Source organism: Dreissena polymorpha, chromosome 2 (genome assembly GCF_020536995.1).
Source record: "Dreissena polymorpha isolate Duluth1 chromosome 2, UMN_Dpol_1.0, whole genome shotgun sequence".
Taxonomy (NCBI): domain Eukaryota; kingdom Metazoa; phylum Mollusca; class Bivalvia; order Myida; family Dreissenidae; genus Dreissena; species Dreissena polymorpha.
In genome coordinates, this window is record NC_068356.1 from 118,595,262 (window position 1) to 118,617,332 (window position 22,071).

The 22,071-nt window shown below is 34.1% G+C and overlaps 2 protein-coding genes across 5 annotated transcripts in view; one reads left to right on the top strand and one right to left on the bottom strand.

Annotated features, from left to right (window-relative positions):
* LOC127868685 (RUN and FYVE domain-containing protein 2-like) overlaps positions 1-22,071 on the top strand; it is a 60,119-nt gene that overhangs the window by 32,466 nt on the left and 5,582 nt on the right. For all 4 annotated transcript variants that reach the window (XM_052410626.1, XM_052410629.1, XM_052410628.1 and 1 more), the window contains 4 exons: positions 1,484-1,600; positions 2,594-2,761; positions 16,476-16,573; positions 18,362-18,448. In XM_052410626.1, the coding sequence (XP_052266586.1) occupies positions 1,484-1,600; positions 2,594-2,761; positions 16,476-16,573; positions 18,362-18,448 (470 nt within the window). The remainder of the gene's footprint in view (positions 1-1,483; positions 1,601-2,593; positions 2,762-16,475; positions 16,574-18,361; positions 18,449-22,071) is intronic.
* On the bottom strand, positions 7,464-13,037 carry LOC127868717 (prepro-gonadotropin-releasing hormone-like protein). The gene is made up of 4 exons (XM_052410725.1): positions 12,904-13,037; positions 9,568-9,763; positions 9,190-9,273; positions 7,464-8,094 (listed from the first exon to the last, which is right to left on the bottom strand). The coding sequence occupies exons 2-4, from the start codon at positions 9,748-9,750 to the stop codon at positions 8,050-8,052; spliced, it is 312 nt and encodes a 103-aa protein (XP_052266685.1). The 5' UTR covers positions 9,751-9,763; positions 12,904-13,037; the 3' UTR covers positions 7,464-8,049.

Here is a 22,071-nt window from a genome sequence, read left to right on the forward strand (position 1 = left end):
TGGGTCTTACGCCATATGCAGCCAGGGAAGCTCAAGACAAGCTTGCACATTTGCAATGTCTGGTTGGGAGCTTTACTCAATAAGACCACAAAACCTTTCGTGACATGACTATAGATCTGAATGTTGGAGAACAAAATATCTTTTACCATTCACAATATTACCATAGAAATGGTTGCCTAGAATATCCATAAAGAAATACAATATACATTTATTTTGTACAATACAAATATGAACTTTTACCACATATATTTTAATGTTTGAAATATAAATAATACTTTATAAAGCAGACATATACATCTGTACTGCAAAAACATAGATTTGGCGACACTTGACATGCCATAATTTAATTTCCACTACAGAGTATGTCATTAACAGTTATGGTGTCTCACATCTTCTGCTTATTTGATTCTCCTCAAATCTTAAAATAAAACAAACTTGAATGTTGAGATGATGGTCTAGTAAGGAATTTCAGCTTTGACTACTTTTATCAATAAAATGTTCCTGTGTCAGTTTTTGTTTTCCTCTGCAAAGTATGAAAGACAGTAAGTCTTACTAGTAAGTTGTTACCATTGCAATCATTTGTTAGCAGTAATGTGTTACCAGTAATTTGTTTCCTGTAATTTGTTACCAGTAATTTGTTTATGCAACTCCTCCTTAATAATTTTGTCAAACCTTTTCATTTTAAATGATTCATTGCATATTTTAATTGTACTTTCATGATTGAATTCACAAATAATTCAGTATGAAAGCACAAGGGTTACAATAATTTTAATTTGTATGCATATAGAGAAAGTGACACTTTTTTTTTTTAAAGCTGCGTAGTTGGGGACATCTTTGTCATGAGATACATTTCCAGATTTACATTATGTATCTGTGCGAAATCAAATTAAAAGCAATTGAAGCCACAATAAAATCCTGTTAGTTTGTGCAGTAGAAGTGAGAATGTTTGAGAGGCACATGTTGCACATTCACGGCTTCTCTGTTATCGGATTCTTGCAGAAATGTACACTTCATTGCCCTGTCTTGTTACATATCTCTTTGTTTCCTTTTTCGTGTATGTATTGTTTTCCTATTTCTTATTATTATTAATGACATTATGTTAGATACAATTTACTATTATATAATATTGCTTTTACTTTAATAAGATTGTTTTATTTAATAATCAATAGAAATAAGTGTGTGTACATTTATCTGATTTTTTGAATTACATGTATTTTGAATACTGTTAATTGATTATTAGACACATTCATTGAAAATGTTAACTTGTAATTAATGTGTGTCTCACAGATTTTTTTGTTTGTTCAAATCATGTTGTTTTTTGCAACACATTTCTTTAGCTTTCATATACATTTTTGTTTTGAGTCTGCATGAAAGTTTACAAATACAAAGGTTTACAGAAATGAATTCCATATATGTATTTAATGTGAACCGTTTTTGTCCGGTGACTTTGTTAATAACATGTCTTACGTTTGTTTCTCCCTAGGAGACTAAAAAGGACATAGACGTAGAACGGCAGACATACCAACAGTCAAGGGCAGGTCTGGATGACATGTATGCTGATATTAAAAAGAGACTTGATGATGAAATCAATCTTAGACTGGTTTGTATTTATTTAGTTGCCATTCACATAAAATAGGGCAAAAATGTTGAAACCGTCTCTAAGTTCCACAGGAAGTCGTAATGAGAACGTGTTTGCAAAATAATAAATTCTTCAAGGAAGTGCCAATAATATTATAGTAAAAAATAGCATTATTTTTTGTATTTATTCAATTATTGCTTATATCATCTTTTCTAAACTATCAAAAGACAGGCACTCTTGCAAGAAGGTGAAACAATGTTCATACATTTGGCCATCTTTCATGACTATTGTTTGACATACAAGCCTTCTTATGTCAGTTTTACTATCAAAGAGCCATTACTATTGCAGATGGTGGAGAAAATGAATCCATTTGTGAATTTTCCCTACTTTTCATATTGTTTGTCATAAAAGCATATTGTTATTCCCTAACAAACTAAACTTAAAGATGGGTATACTGGTTGTTTTTGTTTTGTCCGCTGGTTTATAGGTCTCATAGAATTTCCTGTCCATCATACTACTTTTTCAGTTTGTGTTTTATTTACATGAAACATCTCACACCTTATTTTCATAAGGAGTAGTAGTTCATGACGTAAGTGCTTGTTGGTGAATAAATTGTCCTTTAAATCATGTTTTCAATTTTAATTCAGATTAAGCGCAAATTTTCTCATATCCCATAAGAGTAGGATTCTTAAAATTAATTGTTTGCATTTGTTTGGTTCAGAATGAACAACTGTCTATAAAAGTATGATCTTAAAATGATTTTTTTATTTTTCATTACTTTATAAGACATGGAAGGATTTTGAAATAGTGTTGCACTAATGTTGAATCCATCTACTACTAAGCTCATACTTTGTCTTTGAAGGGTACAATTGGCCATTTCGTGTCAAACCCCAAACTCGGTGTCAAGGAAGTTTGTGGGGTTTTTAATCTTAAAATCTTGACTATAAAATAATCGTAACTCTTGACCTTCACAGGAAGGTAACCATTAACTCTCAAAGGGCAATACCTTTCCAGGAGGTTGAGAAGGAGTTGAGTCTACAGATTGGCATGAAGCAGGAGATTGAGATGGCCCTGGAGCTGACAGAGAAAGACATCCACGAGAAGCAGGACACCATCATCAGCGTCCGCAAGCAACTAGAGGACGTGAAAAACATCAACCTGCAGGTCGCTGAGAAACTGGAGGTGAGACTGAGTTCATAGTCATTAACTGTGTTCTTTAATTATCCTGGCTACCAGATGGCTACCTTAAAGGTCAATGTCATAGCTTTTGGTTGCAGATTGCAATACAAACTGAAGGATTTTAAAATAATTAATAAAAGTGTTTAAGGTTCTTCTGATTCCGAGAGGCGTATATCGATTGCCCTGTTCTTTTTTCCATAAGTCTGTTCCAAGGTTAATCCTAGATGATATGTTTCATATAAAATCAATACCTTTGTTACAAGGCTATGTTACTTGTATGGATGTTATCTATGAACAATTTCAACATACCCACATCACATGATCTCATTGTGACTATGAAATATTGTCCTAATTTTGGACTAATTCAGACAGTGCAAATTCTTTATTAATCAAAAATAATTTGTTTTGTCAAAATTGATACCTCTTGCTACAGATCTGTGATTATTGCATGGATATATTATCAACTGTCAACACACCAACATCACCTTACCTCATAAACCAGTACATTGACTTACTATTGGACTTATTAAAAAGGTTCACGTTCTTGGTTTACCCAAAATGGGGCTGTTTGTCTAACATCATTACCAGATGCTACAAAGCATTGATCCCTGCATTGATGTTAGATCACTGGAATAAATGTTAGATCACTTGCATGGATGTAAGATTACTTGCATGGATGTTAGATTAATTATAATCACACCTACATCCCCCTGACCTCATTTTCAATGGGATTTTTACTTCTCTTGACATTAGACTTATACAGATTTTCCAAATTCTTGATAAACCAAAAAAACACATTAAGTTTTACATCTATACTGATTTCTAGAAAGCTTGGATACTTGTATGGACTTAATGGATGATAACTCTAAACTCACCCTCATCAACTGACCTCATTTTGCCCTTGATATTGACCTTATTTGTGACTAAGACTCATTTAGAAGATCAATGTTACAAAAGACTGTTCCATTTTCATATTTTCATGTTTATACTGATTTTAAAATTTTGTGACACAAAAGTTTAGCTACCGTATATGAGGTGGTCTACTGCGTGCCAAATAAGTGTCTTCAAAGTCAAAGTCACAGTTGATGTACAAGATTGATATACAGCATTTATTTTTTTGTCCAAGCTTAATATTTGTGTATGTGTGTTAACCCGTTACCACATACATACATATTTAGACGCATTTGTAGTCCCTCACAAAGTTAAATTTAATTAAAGACCTTTTTTACTAGATACAAGATTTAAAGGCTTCACTTCCAACTATTAGATACTGATGAGCAGCAAACAGCATAAAACCTGAACAGACTGCGAGTTACACGCAGGCTGTTCTGGTTTTATGAATTTTGCACATAGCAAATTTCACTTTGCTTCTGAGTGGAAAAGGGTTAATTAATCAGTCAGTGATTGTAGTCGTCTTGGCTTTCTGGCATGTTCATTGTTGTGTCTCCTGGAGAGTTAATCTCCATTTATGCTTTATCTGGGGAGAACACTATGAGAATTTTTTATTAATACAAGTATCTTATGAAGATTGCATAACTTAATAAAGTGCTTAGAAACTTACATGTGTTTGATGCTTTCCAAGCTGTGCACACGAATAATCGCATAATTGTGTGCCTTTTTGTTTTGATAGTAAGTAACAGAAAAACAACAACTGAGAACTTTTAATACCGGTACATATTCTTCAAGTGAAGTCTCATAATTCAACAAAATTATATTAGTGATTTGCATAATTCATGCTATTTTTATTAAATGTGACTTGTTAAATTAAGTTGACAGGGAGTATGGACGCTTCACATTTGATAATGGGATTATATGAGCAGGGTCATTCCAAAATAGGTCCTATGCCATATGCAGCCTGCGTAGCTCCAGACCAGCCTGCGCAGTCTTGCTGTCTGGTCAGGATCTACTCTGTCTGCTAATGACACCACAAAAACCTTGGATTACTTTATAGCTTCTGACCAGACTTTGCGCAGAAGACACATTTTGGCATTATGTGGGTCACATGAAGAATATGACTCCAATGGTATTTTCTGTTGTAATTAGTGTGCATAGTGAATAAGAAATAATTTTTCAGTGATACTTGTTTATGATTGTTATTTTATATTCTTCAATTTTTAAACTTGAGTCTAAAAACAAGTTGGCTTAAAATAATATGATCGGGTCTCTGGGGAAACTGGGATAAATACATGTGCATAAAGGATTGTCCCAGATTAGCATTTTCACTCCGCACTGGCTAATCTGGGAATGCGCTTTTGACTTAGACTAGATTTTTGTCTAGAAGAGACTTCTTTTAAGCAAAATTAAAAGCCGGAAAGTGTCGTCCCTGAATAACTTGTGTTTAATGGGCAGGCAAATCTGGGAATTGACTTTACATGCATGCATTAAGCATGGTTTTGTCAGAGCCTTTCTTATACCGATATTTGTTCTAGGATAAGAAAGTGGCAAACCGCAACTTGGAATTCCATAAATTTGATGTTTCAGTGATTTTCAATATAGTTTGTAATATGTACCTTTAAGGTTACTTAATACCCTACTACTTTTCATTCACTTGTGCATTTATATGAGTTGCTGTTAATTGGTACTTGTTCAGAGCGAATGATTTTGTTACTGGCCTGACTTGGTCAAATTATTCACAGTTTCATGTTCTTGAATAGCACATAAAACATGGTATTATTATTTTAATAGTACATGTATTAACATAAAAATAGTAATTTATTTCTGAATTATTAACTGCTTGATGAAAATAGTTTATTATTTTAATTTATCATTAATTATGGACTTCTGCTGCTTTCCCTAAGGGACCAATTCATGTTTTGATAAATTGAAAATATTAAAAAAAACATTGTTTCAGATTGGCAAATTTTAATTGTAGATGTGTGTTTTTTTCTAGTAAACAGTAATTCTGAACATTTACCATGCTTTAAAATATCTTTTATATGCATCTTTTGACAATTTCAAACCTGAAAATAATAAAGCGTTACAAACGCAGAAATTGTATAGTTTTGAAAATTCTGTTGTTATAATTATATTTTGTGACATTAAATGAGGATTGCTTATATAAGGAATAAAATACATGCACCGTTATATCAGCATTTTCCAATGATTACCTTAAGCAACTTAAAGCAATTTATGACATACATGTACTTCAAAACTTGCCAAAATCCATGAAAAGGTTGCTTAAATAAAGACAATCAAGAGACTTTTTGACGTAATCACATTTACTATCAACAAGTTTGGTGGTATTCAGTCAACAACCGAATAGATTTACCTCGAAAATAATGTATGATTTATATGCTCCCGAAGGAGGGCATATAGTGATCACACTGTCTGTCCGTCACACTTTGCGTTTAGGTTTTGAAAAATGCTCATAACTTCTATGTGGCTTCAGATGTAACCTTCATATTTGGTATGCATGCGTATATGGACAAGGCCTTTCCATACGCACACAAATTTTGACCCCTTTGACCTTTCCCTTGAACTTAGGGTCCGCGTTTAGGTTTCGAAATCTGCGTTTAGGTTTTGAAAAATGCTCATAACTTAAAAATAATATATCAAAGCGTTTATCAGGGGCATATATATATGTCATCCTATGGAGACAGCTCTTGTTTTTTTCATAATTTAGTGTTGTATGCAAACATTTATCCGAATTGCCAAAATGTAATTACAAATGTTGATTTTGGACCACTCTTTTTAATGTTATATTATTCTACACAATCATACATTGACACGTTTCTCATGCTCAAAATAGTATTATCTAAATAATGTTCAGATGTTTTTGATGATGTGCTTGACAAATAAAGACTTTTTTGTCAACTAATTTTATTTCTTGCTGATATTTTTATTTGCTAAATGCAAATATGTATATTGACATACAGAAAAGTGCACCTTGCAGGCCTGCTGACCAGTTATTTGGCTCTCCAGACAACTTCTTCAAGTGACAGTTTAAATTGGTTGAACATGTCTGTACACAAATACAATTTTTATAGGAAGTTCGAATATTTTTTTTGCTTGATTGGTTGTAAAACACATATGTTTTGATATGTTTATGTCATTATAGTATGGTCATTTCAAAATAATATTATCTCTTGTGTTTAAAATACACAAGCATCTTAAGTTTAATTTTGCACATGTAGTTTGCTTTTCTTACCTAGAACTAAAACTGAAATATATTTTTAACAGGAATCAATTAATTTTGTGTCACAGCCTTCAATTATAAGACTATCCCATAAATCATAAGCCCTGACTATTGGTAGTTTAGTTAATGCATACAATTTATTAGATTCTCCATAGAGGTGGCATATAATATATAGAGGATATTTGTTCATGTCAGTGTAAGATCGATTGTTATTTCACGAGTGATCATAGAAATTATATTTTCACGAGTGGCGCAGCCACGAGGGAAAATATTATTTTTCTATGATCACGAGTGAATTAACAAACGATCTTACACTGACATGAACAAATTTTCTGTTTCTTTTATGCCCCTTTTTCAAGAAAAAAATAAACAGCTGTTTCCCTTTCGCTGAAAAGTTACCCTTTCTCTGAGTTTCTGCCGTGGCGTGCCTCAATACATTTCAAAGCACAAAATGACGTCATTAGTATGACAAAATGACGTCATTATACCAGCGGAATTTCCAGTTAAAACTCTTTTACAATGTAAATAAACGGTGAATTTAAGCATAAAATAAAAAGTAAATGTGTTGGATTCGGTGGTATGTCGATTTTTATTCACTCGTGAACATAGAAAATATATATATAATTATTTATGATAATCTAAAAATAGAAAAGGAGTTCCGAAAATTTGTTCTTTTCATCGGTGAAAATAACAATTTGTTATTTTCACTGCTGTTATTTCACTGCAGAAATGTCATATTTTATCATTAGGTATAAAAGAAAGCTTTATGTTTACTGATATATATGCTAGCATATACAAGTCAGTGACTAGTTTAATTTCATAATTTTCTTTCTTTTACATCAGAAATCAATTGTTATAAAATGAAACATTGTTTGGATCATATAAAGTTCTACCTTACTATATATTTTTCGGTTAATCTAAGCAGAACAACTTGCTGGTATTAAAAATCTAACAGTGATACAAGAAAACTGATATGTAAAATAGTTTTTATAGTCATGGTATTCAATATGAAGGTGTTGTTCATAATGATTCAAACAGAAATGTTAGTCTTGATGGATTTGAATACACTTGTCCACTTTTCTGGTAAGGCTTTAAGTCATAGAGTTGTACGTTGAATGTGAACATCTGGTATGACAAACGTTTGTCATGATGGCGATCATTTCTTTTCATCTATGGGTGAATATTCAATATCTTTCTTCAACTGAAAATGCATGTAAAAAACATATAGAGTCCACTAACTGAAACACTACCAATAGCATGCATGTTACATGTATCAGTATTCAAATATATTGAACTTGCTGTTTTGAAAGGTCAGTTAAATCTTGTTAAAACATCACACATTCTGGGATGATATTATTATATATTATTTCAACTTGTGATTAACAAAATATTCAAAGAAAACTAATCAAGTTTTGTCATAATGAATAGAGTTAGACAAAAATAGTAAATAGGTATAAAAAATAATACATGAAATATGTTGATAATAACATTATTAAAATATGGAAGACACAAATTACCATTTCAATAGAATTATGGTGGTTACATGTTTTTTTTACAAATAAACACTGTTGCTTCTTTCAAATTCATCCTTTTTTGATGCATGTAATCATAGAATGCACTAAAATACTTAAGTAGTAATGATACTGATCATTATGATATATGTGACATCATAGGTATATATGCGTCAAATTTTTATGATGAAACTAGTCAGTGGAAAAAATAAAAATAATCTATAGACTTTCTGGAAAAAGGTCTCTCTATGCATGTACAGAAAGTGTCGTTTCCTATAAGCCTGTGCAGTCTGCACTTGCTGATCTTTCCGCCCAGACTGAATTTTCATTCAGTGCTTAATTCATTTAAAGTTAAAAGTGTCATGCAGATTGCAAATGCTAATGTGGGATGATACGAAACGCATATGCATTTAGCTTGCTTCATATCTGAAATGATTATTAAAGACCCCTTTCACTTGAATGGAAAGTTGTTAATCCTGTTGAAGACTCTCAAATAATATTATTTATATAATTATGTACCAGTGTTGAATCGTTTGAAGACTTTTTAATTCCACTGTAATATAGCAAATACAACAATAGTAGCTTAATTTTAAAAGGATTATTTTACAGCATTTGTACAGTACTGCTGTTAATATGTATTTGTACACAGCTAAAATACAGATACGATTTTCTTAGCTAATTGTCCAGTATGTTCCCTGTGTTCTCAGCCAAATATGTCATCATATTATTCACAATAATGTTAAATAACCTAATAGTATTCCTCTTACAAAAGAACTTTCACTTACGAGACTTTTGAGTGGTGACACTCCACTGAGCGGTGACACTCCACTATAACATGCTGGGTCAGTTACCATTCGCATCACCTCATCCTAAAAAATGCAACATATTTAAAAAAGTTACACCTTAAATGGTTTTGTTTACTCTTTTTTTTTCAAAATATGTTGTTTTTTTAAGTTTGCAGTAATGTCACATCATAAGGTATAAAAAGAATAAGTTAAATATCATTTATTACACATTATTTTATTATTTTGTTTCAAAATTGTTTTTGTTTGTCAGTTTCATCATTTAAAAATTAATCTGACGGCTTTCTTAAACACATTTTAAGGGTGTTCTCAACATACCCGGTAATAGACATACAAAAACACACATAACATGACACATACCTCAATTAATTTGAAGACTAGATTCTGTACTTCTGTCCTAAAATGGCAGACCTCTAACACTGATGATCTCTTGCCTGGGTTCCAGCCATTGCTGAAGTGGTAACTCTGGCCCAGGGCATTGTGGGAACCAATAATCACCATGACAACCGCAAGGCCTACCAGCGTTGTGAGTTGTGTCACCATGATCTTATAGTTTCTGAAATTTTGAGTAGATTTTGTAGCTTTACATGATTTTATATTTGAAGAAAGCCATTTAATATATTGCTGAATTAAAAAAAGACGTCTGTATTTAATAGAACCAAACACAGTATTTTATTTAAGAATATTTTGTGTGAATTGCTATATGGTGATACAAGAAATACAAAATGACTTAATACCCTGTTGAGAAATGCTGAAAATGGACAAGAAAAAAGTCTAATAAACAAAATGTACAAACTTTAATGTCCAGTAACTGTTGTCTCTGTGAATAATATTTCCATATGTGTGTTCCCAAATGAAAATGTGCATAGGAAACAAGAGGATGCCATATTATATAGAACCCAGTTTTCATGGATATGATTACAAGCAATGAGCTTTGCCAGTTATTTCTTGTGACAGGTTGATTAGATGTTGACACTTCTAGAAACCAGGTTTCATTTTATTCACAGCTTTTTATACAAATATTGGCTTTTTAGAGGTAATGTAGCAGCTTGTTTTCATGAATAAATTACTGAACGTTGCTGTTAATTAGTTGAGAAATCCATGCCTGGTGCTTCATTCTTTCTCCTATGTCATATTTGAAACTGGAGATGTGTCTGTCAAACCTGCCCTTTCACGCTTCCACAGTTAAATTTGCAACAGAACCAAACATCATTTCAAACTAGCCTATGATGTGATGGCTTTTTTTTCAGAACAAGCTTTTTAGTTTGTTTTTATAATGATCATGTGTTCAAGAGTAGCTCATAAAGTTTGTGTGCATGCAATATCTATGATGAGTGAATTTAAGTGCCATCATTTGATATGTAGAGAGTGCATGCCTCTGTTATTGCTTACAGGACGATTGATCATCCTTACCAATGTGATAAAAAGCTATATTTTGTCACATTTTTATGTGAAAAAGATATGACTATCAGGTTTCCATCTGGGAAAGTAAGCATGTGTGCTGTTATTAAATAATTAACCACCTTCCTACACAGCAATGTCCTTTGCAAGTCACCTTAATGACACCATAGTTTGCCAAGCCTTGATGTTATTATTCTTTTAAATGGTAAATGATCACTGAAATGTATTTGTCATGGTGGTATTCTTTGGTAGAAAAAGAAAATTAGTATAATACTGTTTGTCATGTATGGAATCTATTTATAAAAATTGTGAATGCAGACTTTTATGACTAATTTGTTATACTCTTCCATATTATAATTATGTGTAGTTGAAGAGACTGTTGTTTTTCGTATTCCGTAGCGCATTTTTACGACATCAGATTTTTTACCGAAACTAAACTCGGGTACAGTCTAAATTGGCCAGGTATGTGTTAGCATATTTTCCGTACCCGAGGTACATTTAAGTATACTAAGAGTAATTAATTATGGATGAAAACTGGTATACCTGAAAATTAAGACTCAGGAAAAATAATTATTTTGGCCAGAAAAGGGGGTGTCGGAAAATTAAGACCGTCCGAAAACTTAGAATTAATATGGTACATTAAATTCAATTTTCACTTAACAGAGTTGATTATTAAATAAGACCATGTAGAATTTCACCAAGATGCCAACATTATGTTATTTTATCAAATTACTTCAAATATTTGAGAGCACAATTTGTCTTTTCATAATTAGAAAGCAGTGATTTAATTTTACAGTTTTTTGACATTTTTTTATTTCCAAAAAAAAAACAAAACAAAAACATTTAAATGTAAACAATTCATGCATTAAGAAGTCACATTTTATTGTATTTAACAATTTTTTTTATATAATTGTACTTGAGAATTATGCAAGAAATTTATTGTCAGTTTTTTTTGTTTGTGGTTTTTTTTTAAAGTAAATTGTGTTACTTCATATTAAGGAATAGTGTGATAAAAGAATTAAATAATATCTAGATAGTTCAATGTTACACGTCCCATGCTAGTTTCATTGTAGGGCACTACTTTTACCCCAGTCAATACTTCAGTCCGACTGACTGTATGTCTGTACAAATCATGATCCTCCAATAACGCAGACAATTATTAAGCTAAGTTCATGAAAATGGATTGTGGATTTAGGGCCGTGCATATTTTTAATTTATTTCATTAAACAAACATTTTGGTTGCTATTGTTACAGAAATAAATGAATACTGTCCAAAAATCAGCATATTGTGCCATTACTCAAAAAGTATTTAAGCAAGGCTGATATGCCGATACAGGAAAAAGTGACATCTGTCAGAGTCAGAAAAGTTTTATCCTGCCTTTACTACAAAATTGGTAAAGCTATGTTGATTAAACTGGGTATAAGGATAGAAGACCATATAAGGAATATGCATGTTATTGCAATTGCTTTTTTCATTAGACAAAAATTGATGTTATAGTTTCAGAAATAAGTGGAAACTGTCTGATCAATGTGGATCCTTTAACAAAAAAAAAAGTACTTAAGCTAGGTTGGACAAACTTGGTATGTGGATAGAAGGCCGGCCATATAACAAATATGCAGGTTATTTTAGTGTTTTTTTGGACAAAAACTTGTGGTTGCTATGGTCACAATAAGAAGTGCAAACACAAGTCTGGATTTTGCGACAACTCAACATGTACGTAAGCTTGGTTGATTAAACTTTATGATATCGTCTTTTATTACTTACTCCAACAACATTGATGAAGTATAGGATTGCTGTGTTGTGACAAAGCTCCTGTTATGCATATTAATGATGATCGTTTAAGTAGAGATAATCTAAAAAAATCAAGCTTTTTTTAAACTCTTGGTATGGCAACACCTTAACTACAAAGACAAAGTTTTAAACATTTCCTTTATTACACCGTCTAATAAAAATATTTTTAGTTTTTTTCAATGCTTAAAAACATGAAATATTTGCTAACATGTATGGTATGAATTCTGTATAATTTACACCAGATTAAATACCAATGTTGTTGTTTGTTGAATTATGTTTTATCATTTTGTTAAAATTAACAAATCAAATAATATTGTCATAGTTGTTTTGTGTTAAAAATAACTTTTATTTTATACTTTGTATTATAAAGCAATTGAAAAATGAAAGGAGCACAATTTTATGTTTATATATCATTTTGGTTATTTGATATTAAAATCATCAATACCTTAGAATTATAAACCAAAAAAATATATGAAAAAATACACCTGCCATATCATACATACCTCCTTAGTTTGTCCCAATAAAAAAAACACAAAATAATTTTACTTCTCTGTCGTCCTTTAAGTTGAGTTTTATTATATTTGTTTTATGCTATTAATATTAATAAGAAAACCTGTGAGTGTGGCAAATGTTTGTTGTATCTCATTGGTGCCTCCATCCGGACAGCTGGTCTTATATAGTGTATTCCAAACAATATATTTCCACAGTACCTCACCCTCCAACAATACCATCTGCTTTGTTCATTGTTTAATATGTTCCTGGAAATTGCCACGTCAATCCTTTGCCCAGTGGGAATTTTAGGACCATATAAATACAAGGTTAAAATATACACGATCGTTGATTTATGTTGCATCCCGAGGACATAGCATTGTCTTGAAGGATGGTTCTCTTATCTGGATGGAATCAGGGCCTCCCCCAAAACACTGCCAAACTAATCATGAGATATGCTCTTTAAGTACGTGCAGACATGGTTGATAAATGTTTATCAAATGTGTACCCAGAGAATGATTGTTTTGTTTGTCTGTTAATAATCATGATTATAAGAGTAATGTATCTTACTTACTCACTGGGAGTTTCATGTTATCCTTTTTATTTTAATTTACACCTATTTATTGTAGCACAATTGCATCTAAAGCCAAGGGCTTATAGAAACGCTATTGAGTCTGTATCCTGGGTAGAACCAGCACTTAGTGCTTTGGGTGATCTAAGGGGATTGAACCCTTACATTTGTTTTACTTCTTATTATTCATGTAGTGGAGTTCACTATGTAGTATGGCCCCTTATCTAAGTAAGTAAAGCACAGGACAGTCGTCAATCTTGGGTTTATGAGTTCACTGTGTAGTCTCGCCCAGTATCTTAGTTAGTATTAAGAGGACAGTCAATCTGGGATTTATGAGTCCACTATTTAGACTGGCCCAGTATCTCTGTTAGTAAAGAACAGGACAGTCTATCTGGCGTTAATTTGTCCTTTATGAAGCTTGGTCCCGAATCTCTGTTTGTAAAGCGCAGGACATTAAATCTGGGGTTTATGAGTTCACTGTGAAGCCTGGACCAGTATCTCAGTAAGTGAAGCACAGGACATTAAACCTGGGGCTTATGAGTCCACTATTAAGCCTCCCAAAATATCTCAGTAAGTAAAACATAGGACAGTCAATCTGGGGTTTATGAGTCCACTATGTAGCTTGGAACGGTATATCAGTAAATCAAACATAGGACAGTCATACTGGGGTTTATGAGTCCACTATGTAGCTTGGAACGGTATATCAGTAAATCAAACATAGGACAGTCATACTGGGGTTTATGAGTCCACTATGTAGCCTGGCCCAGAATCTCAGTTAGTAAAGCACAGGACAGAATATCTGGGGTTTATGAGTCCACTATGTAGCCTGGCCCAGAATCTCAGTTAGTAAAGCACATGACAGTATATCTGGGGTTTATGAGTCCACTATCTAGCCTGGCCCAGTATCTCAGTAAGTAAAGCACAGGGCAGTCAATCTGGGGTTTATGAGTCCACTATGTAGCCTGGCCCAGTATCTCAGTAAGTAAAGCACAGGACAGTCAATCTGGAGTTTATGAGTCCACTATCTAGCCTGGCCCATTATCTCAGTAAGTAAAGCACAGGGCAGTCTATCTGGGGTTTATGAGTCCACTATGTAGCCAGGCCCAGTATCTCAGTAAGTAAAGCACAGAACAGTCAATCGGGGGTTTATTGGTCCACTATGTAGCCTTGGCTAGTATCTCAGTAAGTAAAGCACAAGACAGTCAATCTGGGGTTTATGAGTTCACTATGTAGCCTGGCCCAGTATCTCAATAAGTAAAGCACATGAAAGTCAATCTGGGTGTTATGAGTCCACTATGAAGTCTGGCCCAGTATTGCATAAAGTAAAGCACAGGATAGTCTATCTGGGGTTTATGCCTCCACTATATAGGCTGGCCCAGTATCTCGGTTAGTAAAGAACAGGAAAGTAAATCTGGGGTTTATGAGTCCACTATGTAGACTGGCCCAGTATCGCAGTAAGTAAAGCACAGGACAGTCTATCTGGGATTTATGCGTCCTTTATGTATCTTGGCCCAGTATCTCAGTAAATAAAGCACAGGACAGTCAATCTAGGGTTTATGAGTCCACTATGTAGACTGGCCCAGAATCTCAGTAAATAAAGCACAGGACAGTCTCTCTGGGGTTTATGAGTCCTTTATGTAGCTTCACTCAGAATATCAGTTAGAAAAGCACAGGACATCTGGGGTTTATGAGTCCACTATATAGCCTGGCCTAGTATCTCAGTAAGTAAAGCACAGGACAGTCAATCTAAGGTTTATGAGTTCATTATGTAGCCTGGCCAATTATTTCAATTAGTAAAGCACAGGACAGTCAATCTGGGGTTTATGAGTTCACTATCATGTGACCTGGCCCAGTATCTCAGTTAGTAAAGCACAGGACAGTCAATCTGGGGTTTATGAGTCCTGTATGTAGCCTTGCCCAGTATCTCAATTAGTGAAGCACAGGAAAGTCAATCTGGGGTTTATGAGTCAACTATGTAGCGTGGCCCATAATCTCAGTTAGTAAAGCACAGGACAGTCAATCTGGGGTTTATGAGTCAACTATATAGCCTGGCCCAGTATCACAGTTAGTAAAGCACAGGACAGTCAATCTGGGGTTTATGAGTCCACTATGTAGCCTTGCCCAGTATCTCAGTTAATAAAGCACAGGACAGTTAATCTGGGGTTAATTAGTCCACTATGTAGCCTGGCCCAGTATCTCGGTAAGCAAAGAACAGGATAGCTAATATGGGGTTTATGAGATCACTATGTAGCCTTGCCCAGTATCTCAGTTAGAAAAGCACATTAAAGTCAATCTGGGGTTTATGAGTCAACTATGTAGCCTGGACCTGTATCACAGTTAGTAAAGCACAGGACAGTCAATCTGGAGTTTATGAGTCCACTATGTAGCCTTGCCCAGTATCTCAGTTAGTAAAGCACAGGACAGTCAATGTGGGGTTTATGATCGGGGTTGTCCTGTGATGCTATAGCTCATACCACAGTGTCCTGTGATGCTATAGCTCATACCACAGTGTCTTGTGATGCTATAGCTCATACCACAGTGTCCTGTGATGCTATAGCTCATACCACAGTGTCCTGTGATGCTATAGCTCATACCACAGTGTCCTGTGATGCTATAGCTCATACCACAGTGTCCTGTGATGCTATAGCTCATACCATAGTGTCCTGTGATGCTATAGCTCATTCCACAGTGTCTTGTGATGCTATAGCTCATACCACAGTGTCTTGTGATGCTATAGCTCATACCACAGTATCTTGTGATGCTATAGCTCATACCATAGTGTCCTGTGATGCTATAGCTCATACCACAGTGTCCTGTGATGCTATAGCTCATACCACAGTGTCCTGTGATGCTATAGCTCATACCACAGTGTCCTGTGAGGCTATAGCTCATACCATAGTGTCCTGTGATGCGATAGCTTACACTGCAGTGTCCTGTGATGCTATAGCTTATACCACAGTGTCCTGTTATGTTATAGCCTTGTGATATCTTGTTAATAGTGATGTTATGTTTCAGCAATGTGATACGTCCCTCAAACACAAGACAGAGATGGTTAGGACTCTGGAAGAGAAGACAAACTCTTTGATGGCAGCACTGAAGGATAATGAAAAAAAGTATGTGATTTGTTGTGGATACTTTTGTGTGGATACCTATGTCTTTTCCTTTTTAGCTCACCTGATTGCTTAGGTGAGCTTTTGTGACTGGTCTTTGTCCGTCGTCTGTCCGTCGTCCGTCCGTCCATCCACATTTGTTTCTAAACACTCTAGAGGCCACATTTTTTGTCCGATCTTCATGAAACTTGGTCAGAAGCTTTCTCCCAATGAAATCTCGGTCGAGTTCGAAACTAGGTTGTGCTGTGTCAAAAACTAGGTCACTAGGTCAAAAAAAAGAAAAAACTTGTAAACACCGTAGAAGTCACATTTCATGCCCAATCTTAATGTAACTATGTCAAAATGTTTGTCTTAATGATATGTTGGTTGAGTTCAAAAGTGGTTCCGGTCCGTTGAAAAACTTGGCTGCCAGTGGGCGGGGCAGTTTTCCTTATTTGGCTATAGAGAAACCTTGTAAACACTCTAGAAGTCACAATTTTTGCCCAATCATCATGAAAGTTGGTCAAAACATTGGTTTTATTGATATCTCAGAGGAGTTCGAAAATGGTCCAGATTGGTGAAAAAACATGGCCGCCAGTGGGCGGGGCATTTTTCTCTATATGTATATAGTGAAAACATGTGAACACTCTAGAATTCACATTTTTGGCCCAATTTTCATGAAATTTGGTCAGAACATTTGTTTCCTTGATATGAGAGTTGAGTTCGAAAATGGTTCCGGTCAGTTGAATAATATGGCTGCCGGGGGGGGGGGGCAGTTTTTCCTTATTTGGCTTTAGAGAAACCTTGTAAACACTCTAGAAGTCACAATTTTTGCCCAATCATCATGAAAGCTGGTCAAAACATTGGTTTTATTGATATCTTGGACGAGTTCGAAAATGGTCCAGATCGGTGAAAAAACATGGCCGCCAGTGGGCAGAGCATTTTTCTCTATATGTATATTGTGAAAACATGTGAACACTCTAGAAGTCACATTTTTGGCCAAATTTTCATGAAATTTGGTCAGAACATTTGTTTCCTTGATATGAGAGTTGAGTTCGAAAATGGTTCCGGTCAGTTGAATAACATGGCTGCCGGGGGGGGGGGGGGGCAGTTTTCTCATATTTATATAGTAGAAAAGCTTGTGAACACTCTAGAAGTCACATTTTTTGCCCAATCATCATGAAACTTGGTGAAAAGATTGGTTATATATATATATCACATAATTAATGTCATAATTATTGCCTTTAGATTGTCAAAATTTTCATTATATTATACAAAATCCTTGTAAACTCTCTAGAGGTCATAATTTTGTTTCAGATTTTATAAATCTTGGTCATAATATTTATTTTTGTAAGCAAAGTTTGATGTTTGGTAAGGGGGGGTCAACTCAAAATATAGGTCACAAGGTCAAATCTTACAAAAACCAAATCACTTCATATGCCAGAGTTTTGGTTCAATAATGATTAAACTTGACCAGGATGTTTGTCTGGACAATATCTAGGTCAAGTTTGACGTTGGTAAAGATTGAATGAACCGACTCCTCTCAGGTGAGTGAACTAGGGCCATCTTGGCCCTCTTGTTTAACAAGCTACAGAATTTACTTACTTACATGCATTTAAAATATAAATGCAAGTTATGAACTTAATGCCCAATTCGTGTTTAAATAGTTAAAAATCTTATAGTTTTGTATGAATTTGATTTCATTTGACCCAATGACTTAACCATTACAGTGTAACTTTATCCAATAGTATGTGCCTGTGTATGACAGTTTAACATGGCAGTCAATAAAGGGTTGCGTTGGTGTAATTGCAGACTGAAGAAGTGTGAGAGTGACAAGGCAGCAGCAGAAGAGACAGCCCGCAAATTGGGACAGATCATGGCTGATAAGGAATCAAAGAGGTGAGTACAGATCAGAGCCAAATAAATTCATAAAGGCAAGTACAGGTCAGAGCAAGTAAAGAGTCAAAGAGATGAGTACAGATCATAGCAAATAAAAGAGTCAAATACTTGAGTACAGATCATAGCAAAAATAGAGTCAAATAGTTGAGTACAGATCATAGCAAATGAAGAGTCAAATAGTTGAGTACGTATCATAGCAAATAAAGAGTCAAATAGTTGAGTACAGATCAAAACAATTAAGGAGACAAAGAGGTTAGTACAGATCAGAGTAAATAAGGAGTCAAAGAGATGAGTACAGATCAGATCAAACATGGAGTCGAAGAGGTTAGGACAGTTCAGAGAAATTATGGAGGTGAGTAGAGATCAGAGCAAATAAGTAAAAAAACTGAGCACAGATCAGAGCAAACATGTGCACAGATCAGAGCAAATAATGTGTCAAAAGAGTCAAATAAGGAGTGAACCTTTTTATTTCACCTTTATTGCATAAAAAAAGTTAACCAGTAGTCTCCTTTTTTCCTGCATAAAACCAGTATTTGATTTTTGTAAGAAAATATATTGAAAACTTCCAGAAATGAGATTGAACTTAGGACCGCCAGATCACTAGCCAAACACCTTTGACACACACACCACGAATTCGAAAATTTATAGGGTACCAATCTGTGAGAGACATAATTGCATGTGGACAATTTACTGTACTTTATTTGAAAATGAGGGGGCATTGGATCTTGGATGATGAAAATCTACACTGCTTTAATCATTTTATTAGCTCATCTTTTTTTGAAAAAAAATTATGAGCTATTGTCATCACCTTGGCGTGGGCGTCTGGTTAAGTTTTGCGTTTAGGTCCACTTTTCTCATAAAGTATCAATGCTATTGCATTCAAACTTGGTACACTTACTTACTATCATGAGGGGACTGGGCAGGCAAAGTTAGATAACTCTGGCTTGCTTTTTGACAGAATTATGTGCCCTTTTTATACTTAGAAAATTGAAAATGTTGGTTAAGTTTTGTGTTTAGGTCCATTTTATTCCTTAATAACCAAAGCTATTGCTTTCATACTTGCAACACTTACTAACTATCATAAGGGGACTGTGCAGGCAAAGTTATGTTACTCTTACTGGCATTTTGACGGAATTATGGGCCCTTTATACTTGAAAATTTGGTTAAGTTTTGTGTTTTGGTCCACTTTACCCCTAAAGTATCATAGATATTGCTTTCATACTTGGAACACTCGCAAACTATCATAAGGGGACAGTAAAGGACAAGTTGCATAACTCTGGTTGTCATTTTTACGGAATTATGGCCCTTTTTTGACTTAGTAACTTTGAATATATGGTTACATTTTGTGTTTATATCCACTTTACTTCTAAAGTATCAAGGCTATTGCTTTCAAACTTCAAATACTTTCATGCTATCATGAGGGTACTGTACCTGGCAAGTTGAATTTTACCTTGACCTTTGAATGACCTTGACTCTCAAGGTCAAATTATTAAATGTTGCTTAAATTGCAATAACTTCTTTAATTATGATTAAATTTGATTGATACTTTGACAAAACAACTCTTACCTGACATTCCACAATAGACTCCACCCCCCCCCCCCCCCCCCCCCGAATCCCCCCCATCCCACCCCATTTTAGTTTTGAAAAACTGTCCAACCATCCCACCCAAGAACCACCCCCCCCCCCAAAAAAAAATATTTTTTTTTTTTTCATTTTTTTGCATTTTTGGAAGATAATGTAATGAATGACCACACCCCCACATTTTACACCCCTCTCAACTCCACCCCTCCCTCCTTTGTGTTTGAAATTGAGAAAGGTCCAAACACCTTTAAAAAAAAATTAGATAAGCAGTCTGCACCCGCAAGGCGGTGCTCTTGTTTTTTCTTGGTTCTTACAATATTTTTACAGTCGTGACAATCCCTGAATGGTTTTATGATATCAGGTGTGCAGTGTTCAAAATGTTTTTAAGAAGCTGTTAAGTGGATAAGGTGATATGATTTGCTGTATAATTATATAGTAGTTATGTATGTTATGATTAAATAGTGTTATTTTACAGTGTGAATTACTTCTCATCTAAGGATGGGATGGAGTGAATGGCTCCCCTGCCTTTTTCTGGTTTAACTTTATTTGGAACTTAATTTGTTATCATCAAAATCTTTCATCTTCTAGTAGGCATGTTTATTATGTCTACTATCTTCATCTTTTTTTGGTATCACATTAGAATGTAAAACATGTCTGCAAAGTTACAAATGCAAGCCAAGAAAATAGGAAATAGAAACCAAATTGTGTTTGCTATCTGGAAGTGATATGTATTGCCTTATAACTAGCGTCAGCGTTCTGTGGGAATGCTACATGGAACTAGGTGTTTCAATTTCCCAGACAGATGATTTTCTACGGAAAACAAGTGACTTATTGCTTTGTGATGAAATAAAAATATAATATATTTTTGTAGTCCCTCATGAGAATGTTTTTGTCTTTTTGGAGAAATTTAGTCCGTAACTAACTAATATACTTAAAAAATAATTATGGAGATTATTGAAAGGCTAAAAAACATAATTATGGAGGTTTTTCAAAGGGCAATTAAAAGAGTTCACTCATTTAAATTATGGAACTAAAGATAACATTGCTTTACCATCTTTCCTAAATGCACTAATTGCATATAATGTTGTGTTACATGTATTTACGTAAATAGAAATGTGGTTAATATTATTGTCCAAAATATAACTGAATATGGATTGAGATATGGATTGGATTGATGTACAGGACCACTATAACAATAGAGACTTCACAGTCTTGCAAAGTTTATTCATTACAACTAGATAACCAGTGAACTAACATGTTTACAAGAGTGCTCCAAAAACACTAGTTATGAAAAAAATATGCAAAAATGGGCATTATCACTCAGTGATATGGATTTTATTTTTCTCTAATTTTTAATTAACTTGCACAATTGATGTAATTTTATTATATCATTATTTGCAACTTTTGTTATCTTCAACCCCTTTCTGATGGCATATTGGACCAATGCCAGACAGTTTGTCCTTTGGATACTTCCGCAATCATTTGGTTATGATTCCTGCCTATGTGGTACATTGAAATAACACTTGACACTTTTTGTTTGTTTAGGTCTTATAAGATTGAATAAGACCACTTTCCAGATAAAATAATTTGATATTTGGCTAATAAAGCGTTCAATTTTTTTATTTGGTTGTATGTAGTCGAAAAATTTATAAAATAACAAAAACTTGCGAGAAACAAAGACATTTGGGTTTGGTTTCCTCAGGGTTTGGTTTCCAATGGGTTTCACTGTATTTTCAATTTATATGGCACAATACTTCATCCCATTGAGAAAACATTGGCACACATGAACCAGGACTGTATTTTATCGCTCAATGTCAAATTTGTGGCCCATCATATAAAACTGGGACATAGGATGGATTTCGGAAATCTTTACCACAAAAGTTTTCATCAGTAAGATTATATATCACTTAAAAACTAATCACATTATTATGATAAATATCATCGCCCTAATTAGATGTCATTATGCCTTTGATAAGAATCAGGATATTTTTTTTTTCTTTTGTACCTATTTGCTCAAATGTTTTCCAGGGCGTTTCATGCCC

Excerpts from the sequence above, each read along its gene's own strand:
- LOC127868717 (XM_052410725.1), bottom strand. The coding sequence starts at position 9,750 with ATGGTGACACAACTCACAACGCTGGTAGGCCTTGCGGTTGTCATGGTG. Across the intron at positions 9,274-9,567 it reads TAGTCTTCAAATTAATTGAG|GATGAGGTGATGCGAATGGT; the intron begins GTATGTGTCATG and ends TGCATTTTTTAG. Across the intron at positions 8,095-9,189 it reads TGTCACCACTCAAAAGTCTC|TTGAAGAAAGATATTGAATA; the intron begins GTAAGTGAAAGT and ends ATGCATTTTCAG.